The 7,175-nt window shown below is 32.8% G+C and overlaps 1 protein-coding gene across 1 annotated transcript; it reads left to right on the top strand.

The window, feature by feature from the left end:
* Positions 1-1,459: 1,459 nt before the first annotated feature.
* On the top strand, positions 1,460-5,190 carry LOC105763339 (serine/threonine-protein kinase SRK2I). The gene is made up of 9 exons (XM_012581537.2): positions 1,460-1,949; positions 2,299-2,373; positions 2,474-2,575; positions 2,661-2,714; positions 2,808-2,900; positions 3,173-3,265; positions 4,038-4,142; positions 4,229-4,327; positions 4,527-5,190. Exons 1-9 carry the CDS (start codon positions 1,773-1,775, stop codon positions 4,812-4,814), a joined length of 1,086 nt encoding a protein of 361 aa, XP_012436991.1. The 5' UTR covers positions 1,460-1,772; the 3' UTR covers positions 4,815-5,190.
* Positions 5,191-7,175: the final 1,985 nt, after the last annotated feature.

The raw sequence follows: 7,175 nt of genomic DNA, 5'->3' as shown, positions 1-7,175 counted from the left end.
ATTTTAAAAGTATGTCTAACTTACCAATGTCAACAAGCTCCATTTTACATTAATATAAATAATTATTAATTGATAAGCAATAATATTTCAAAAAAGAAAAAGAAAAATATTCACAACTGTTATTAAATATCAAATAATAATTTAAGGCAAAAAGAAAATCAAATAAAATGAAAGTGGGATATATCAACTAATAATAATAATGGAAACTTGTGCGCACCTATAAAAATACTAAAAATTTTTATACTAGATTGAGTGCTAAATCTTAATTTTAATTGATAAACAGTTGTAAATTTAATAAAGTAATAATTAGTCTGGTATATAATTGTAAAATTAATTGATTAAATAATTTTTAGTTGATAAGCATAATATTTCAAGAAAAGTGAAAATATTCACAATTGTGCAAAGTAAGTGGTATTAACTATCAAATAATAAAAATAGATTTTTTCTTTCTTTTTGTGTGTGAACTTGTCCATTAAACTAGAATTATTTTGATACCAATGTATCTAGTTGAAGTGTTAAATCTTAATTTTAATTAATATAAAATTATAAAATCAATTAAATAATAATATGTATACAATTGTAAAATTAATTAAATAATAATTAATATGAAATGATAAGTGTAAATTAATATGAATACAAAGTCTATTTTATTTTACAGTTTAAACTTAATCGTGTTCGGGGAAGAAATATTCAGAAAATCCTTTAAAATGTTCACTCCAAAATTTGAATTTAGTTCAAATATATGAGGAATCAATCTACTTTCATAAAATATTTTTAATTTTAATTGGGAATTTAATAATATAATGGAGAGTTTGGTAAATTATAGATTATAAATGAGTTTGACATAGTTATTCATTGTGCGCATGGAATCTATCCTTATCATATGCCAGTTTTCTTTACTTGGAAAAATACTGCTTGGAAGTCAGAAACTTTCCTTTGTTCCCAAGGCCGTTTTGCCCACGAATGGGGACAATCTATTCCACCCGATTTTACCAAAACATCCTTTTCAGGGAATTATCCTATGCGTGTTCTACACGCTAACTCTCATGCTCTCACATGCTTTTCAATTTCATCAATTAAAAACGCAATCTAATTTCAATATTATTATAGATGATATTTTTAAAAAAATTAAAATCTATTTTTAACAAAAAAAAAGAAGAAGAAGAAGAAGAGAGAGCAGTTTCTAGAAAAACAAAAGGCAAAAAGATAATCATAAAAAATGAGATGGTTGCGTGTTAATTTGGACAATGATAAAGCCAAAACCGTCCGATCAGTTTTTACAGATAAAAGACGGCATAAATACCGAATAAAAATTGTCTTAGCATTTTGCAAAATCACGTGACTCACTCTGCTTTAAAATATTATCCAAATAAAGGACATTTAAGTCATTCTATTTTCTTATCCAATAATAAAAACTAATCAACAAATAATAAGACAACCATAAAAAGAAGCCAATCCTATTGGTTACCCACTACGCAACAACCTCGAAACGACGCCGTACTCCTCTTATCCTCCTCTGCTTCTACCAGATATTTCCTTGGCATTATCCCCCCCTTCCTCTTCCCCAAAAGCTCCGCTCCTCCCTGAACCACTCTTATCAATCGCCGATCAACTAATAACCTTTCCTTCCCTTCTTCTTCTTCTTGTTGTTATTATTAACCGACTCGTTTAACTCAGTGATTCGTCCAAGAAGCCACTGAGTCCGGTGATGTGGTCCTGAGTTCTTTCTTTGAAGGGGGTAGAATCAGAAACTGAAAAAAAGAGAGACAAAAATGGATCGAGCAGACTTGACGGTCGGACCGGCTATGGATATGCCGATTATGCACGACAGTGACCGTTACGATTTCGTTAGAGATATCGGATCTGGTAATTTCGGAGTTGCTCGACTTATGAGAGATAAGGTTACCAAGGAGCTCGTCGCTGTCAAGTACATCGAAAGAGGCCGTAAGGTTTAGCTTCTTATTTCAAAAACAACGATCTCTTTCCTTTTCTGTGCTTTTGGTCTATTTATGGAAATATACTCATTTCGATTATTACGATATTTATTGAAGATAATGTTTTCTCTCTTCTTTTTTGTTCCTAACTTGTTGCAATTTATTGTCGGGAGTTATATTAATTTTGTTAATTTCGGAAATGTTTTATTTGGTAGTATAATAATTAATTATCAATCCAAAAATAAAAGAAGATACCGACTTTTCTGTTTTCCCAAAGCTCAACTACTTCACTAACTTCTTCTTCATTTTTTCCTTTTAATTTGTAATTTTGGCATTAAATTTGTGCTACCTTGTCGTTTTACAGATAGATGAAAATGTTCAAAGAGAAATTATTAATCATAGATCATTGAGGCATCCGAATATTGTTAGATTTAAAGAGGTAACGTTAGTTCTTGACTCAGTTTACTGTTATTTATAATATTTTTTTGTAAAAATTAAGGTAGTGTTTGATGAACTAACTATAGACATTGATACTTTAGGTTATTTTAACACCTACTCATCTTGCCATTGTAATGGAGTATGCCTCCGGAGGTGAGCTTTTCGAGCGGATTTGTGCTGCGGGTCGGTTCAATGAGGACGAGGTTTATTTTCTTATATTTAGCATTCAATTTTATGTCCCCCTTTTGTTTTGTCTTTAACTTGTATATATCCGTTATTTTGGTGCAGGCTCGGTTCTTCTTCCAACAGCTTATATCCGGCGTTAGTTATTGCCATGCGATGGTAGTTACAATTCATCCATTTGTCTATGCCTTGAATTGTATTATGTGTGACCTGATAGGTTATTTTGTTTTTGGTTTGTTTTACTTGGTGAAGCAAGTATGCCATCGTGATTTAAAGTTGGAAAACACTTTGCTAGATGGAAGTCCAGCTCCTCGGCTTAAGATATGTGATTTTGGGTACTCGAAGGTATAGTCCTTTGTTCTTATCTTATCATTCGATGAGGTTACGCTTATACTTTGTATAATATGGAACTTTATGAACTATCTTTGGTGATGTGGTATTTATTCTATATTGTTTCATGGATTCATTGTTTTAAAAAAAATCTTGAGCACATTTGATTCTGTCCTGGAAATAGTACCACTTATTATATTTGATAGAATAGATTTTTTCTGATTATCTTTATGGTTATTGAAGATCATTTTCATGTTTATGTGTTTGATTTTTGTTCTTCTTCTCAGTCTTCAGTTCTTCATTCGCAACCAAAATCCACAGTTGGAACTCCTGCATACATTGCTCCTGAAGTACTCCTAAGGAAAGAATATGATGGCAAGGTATATTTATGAGATGTTCAGATTGGTTTAGAATGTCAGTTTTCTATTCACTTGCAATTCCTGGTTAAGACTTAAGTAGTAGATTTTCAATGGGCTGGTCATAGCTTTCTAGTTGTGTGTTTGGGTGAAAATGGCATCAAATTGATGGTTTTTCACCTGTTAGTTGATCTAAACTTTAGTTTAATAGCATGTGTGAGATGGTAGTTTTTAGAGATGCTGCCTATGAATGATCCCCTCCTGCCAAGGCAGTCCTTAACTAAGATGCTTGGAATGCTAAATCATTGATCAGCTTATGCATAATATGGGGATTTGTTGCTAGAACTGGTTGAGTCTTGTCGAATGAATGGTTTTAAGCCTTATTGGTTAAGTGCTGATGGTTAGGCGTGGGTTACTTGAACCTTTTTGACTAGTTAGGGATGGCACGAGCATGTAAATATAATATGGCCATCTGTGACTGGAGAGTTAAGCCTGTGTATGAGTTTATATCTTGATGAATAGGAACAGGCATTTCGGATGCACTTTTCTTTATAAATGCCTTAATTATTCATATGTCTTATCGGACATCTTAATACAAGGCAGATATTTGCAACTTTTGACACAAGATCTTGAAGAATAGATAAATTACTGGTACTTGAGGACGCATAAAAATCACCAGAGATACCCAACTCTCTGTTATTAGTCTTTTTGCCAAGTGAATTGTACTTTTCTGCACGTTGATGTTAGGAAATGAGCTTTGTAAAATTGAGTTGATGACTTTGTTGTGTGACATCAGATTGCAGATGTTTGGTCATGCGGGGTTACCTTGTATGTCATGCTGGTTGGAGCATACCCTTTTGAGGATCCAGATGAGCCAAGAGACTTTCGGAAAACAATACAAGTACATCATTGGATCTTGTTATTTCATTAGTCTTATTTTTTCCCCAAATAAATGTGTTGGCTGATGTATTTTATTGGTTCATGCAGAGAATTCTTAGTGTCCAGTATGCCATTCCTGATGTCGTCCAAATATCACCTGAGTGTCAACATCTGATTTCAAGGATATTTGTTGCTGATCCTTCAGCTGTGAGTAATTTCTGCTTGCTTCAACTTTGAAATTTTGTTCCTTGATTTTTGAAAGCTAACTTCTGATTTTGGTACACGAACGTCCAGGAAAGGGAAGGAGGAGTGGCCTTTTTTTTTTGCATTTTGTGGTAACTTTTGAAAACTAACATGATTCTGAAGTGATTAAGCCATTCTGATGATGGATTATTTTATGTAACAGAGAATTACAATTCCTGATATTAGAAACCACGAGTGGTTCTTGAAGAATCTCCCTGCTGACCTGATGGACGAAAACACAATGGGTAGCCACTTCGAGGAGCCCGATCAACCTATGCAGAGCACAGATACAATCATGCAGATAATAGCTGAGGCCACCATTCCAGCTGCTGGAGCCCCTGGCTTAAACCATTACATAGTCGACAACCTTGATGATGAAGACATGGATGACCTTGATTCTGAATCGGAGCTTGATGTTGATAGTAGTGGGGAGATAGTCTATGCAATGTGATATGAAGGAAGAGAGCTTCTCTGCAATGGTGCAGTTATTCCAGGCAATCAAAAGTGCGAAGACATATAGCTGCAAAGAATTTATGGTAGAGTTGCGCAATACTGGTCTGAAATTGTCATGGTCCATTGAGTCCATTATGTTCATAGCATGAAGCTTTTATACAAATCTGTGGAAGAAATTGATATTTAATACTACTTTACAAGGGATGATCCACAGGGATAAAAGGTTCAATGTCGGATGATCATCTCCCAAACTTCAACATCCCGGTAACCATCATCGAACCCGGTTCATTTGTATTTTGGCATTGCTCGTGTACTTTTTGCTTGGTTCTGTTTTATGCAGTTGAATATATATAATATATGGCTACTTTCTATTATATGTTAACTTCTTAAGTTTTTACACGGATTTAGCACTATTTTAGATCTATTAAAAGACAGATTTACAATGGGATCATCTGCTTACACCGACAATGATACGATTCTCATCAAAGTTGCAGGCGGAGCTCCCGTGGTCTTTCGCTTAGAAATTGATCTTGTTAGAACACTAACGGGTCGATCAAAAAAAGGCCATAACGGAGACCTGAGTCCATCCAATTGCAATTTCAATAAGACTAATTGGTCTTTCGCTTAGAAATTGATCTTGTTAGACTATAACGGAGATCTGAGACCATCCAATTTCAGTAAGACCAGGTTTTTTTGGGCGGGGGGTAAGAATCAATGGATTGTCCCCTCAAATGTGTGATAATATAGCTTAACGGGTTGCCCCTAAGAAAGCCACGAAGAGGATTTGTGTTTCTTAGGGGTGAAGACGATGATGGTGTTTACAAGGGGTGGATCAACTATGAGCGACCGAGAAACTAAAGCATAGAATGTTTGATAGCTTAACGGATTGCCCCTAAGAAATAGGTGGTGATAGCTGGTTTTGTTTAGGGGTCTGGTCTAAAAATTTTTAAAGAATATGATTTTTAGAAGTTGTTTTCAATAAAACAAATACAATATTAATAATTTTTTCATAATTGATGTAGAGAATGAAATTGATTAGTAGTTAAGTAAACTAATAAACAACATGAAAGTCAATTGAGTTTTAAGTTGATTAACATCGACATTGTTGAACCTATAATGAAATTAATATTAAAAAAACATGAAAAATATAGAGATTTAAATGTGAAATATTACTTTAGTGAACCACTTAAGTGTATTCGAGAATGATATTCAACAGAATAAGGATAGTATGTCAATGGAGTAATTAGAAGTTTACTTCTATTTCTTTTAACCAAAAGGGGGAAAAGAATTTGGCTTCTTGGTGAAACATAGGAGGTAAACATGAAAAAAGAAATTGGCATGGAAAAATGAAAAAAAAAAAGTTACCTTATTTGCTTAGTGACATGAAGCAGGGAGAAGACTTTGAGAAAAACAATTTGTTTCTTTGTTTTGTCTAAAAAAACCCGGGTGAAAGGGTTTTGTAAAATGTTTTACCCTTTATTAAAAAATACGATAATTTTAAGTATAATATTTTACATTGTAAAGTTATTTTTCAAAAATTAACAAAAAAATAAAATAAAATATTTTCGGTAAAACAAAATTTGATTGCTTCTAATATATGAGTTTCACTGCACGTAAATATCTTGCACAGGGTTTTTAATTCTAGTTAGAATTAGAATTAAAATTCAGACCGTTGCGCCTTTTACCCTACTTCAATTTATTTGATACACCAAAATGAAATATTAACAATGAAAAGGCTAAAATGTTGAACTAATGTCTTCATCTCGACATAGCTTTTTTTTTCTTTTTTATGAAGGCAAACATAAAGAATTAAACTAAATTAACTTGACCACAATTGCCTTCTAATCTATCAAAATTTAAGATTTCTACTATCTCTCTAGGTGGATTATCAAACATCTGCAGATTTTCTTTTCTGACAAAGACATTTTTACTATGTAGTAGCAACTTGATTTTTTTCTCTAGAAACATGCCTTAAAAGAGGCAACAATTTTTATGTTGTAAAATCTGTTGAATCTGTCTAACCAGAGATGAATTTGAGTCTATTGATGAACTGTCTTGGATATCCCTTAAGTTGTAATAAAAAATTTATATTTTAAAAAAATACAATATTATTTTAAGGAAATTATTTGGTCCATTGCTAGTTGAGTTTAAAAAATTCACAAGTTGTGGTGAAATGCTGAAGAGAATATTAAAAAAAAAATTTAAAACAGACACATGTTATGTACTAAATCCTGTATATGGAGTTAAAAAAAACTCCATTGGCAGTGAACGGAATACTAACCGATCATTTTAATGGAAATTTATCTTATACACGCTTGTGGAGGTTTTTAGACTCTATAAATAGGTTTAGAATGTGATA

Source organism: Gossypium raimondii, chromosome 12 (assembly GCF_025698545.1).
Source record: "Gossypium raimondii isolate GPD5lz chromosome 12, ASM2569854v1, whole genome shotgun sequence".
Classification (NCBI taxonomy): domain Eukaryota; kingdom Viridiplantae; phylum Streptophyta; class Magnoliopsida; order Malvales; family Malvaceae; genus Gossypium; species Gossypium raimondii.
This window is presented reverse-complemented; position numbering and strand designations above follow the sequence as displayed.

Coding starts and splice junctions, on each gene's coding strand:
- LOC105763339 (XM_012581537.2), top strand. CDS start 1,773: ATGGATCGAGCAGACTTGACGGTCGGACCGGCTATGGATATGCCGATT. Junction 1,950..2,298: donor ACATCGAAAGAGGCCGTAAG/GTTTAGCTTCTT, acceptor GTCGTTTTACAG/ATAGATGAAAATGTTCAAAG. Junction 4,143..4,228: donor ACTTTCGGAAAACAATACAA/GTACATCATTGG, acceptor TGGTTCATGCAG/AGAATTCTTAGTGTCCAGTA.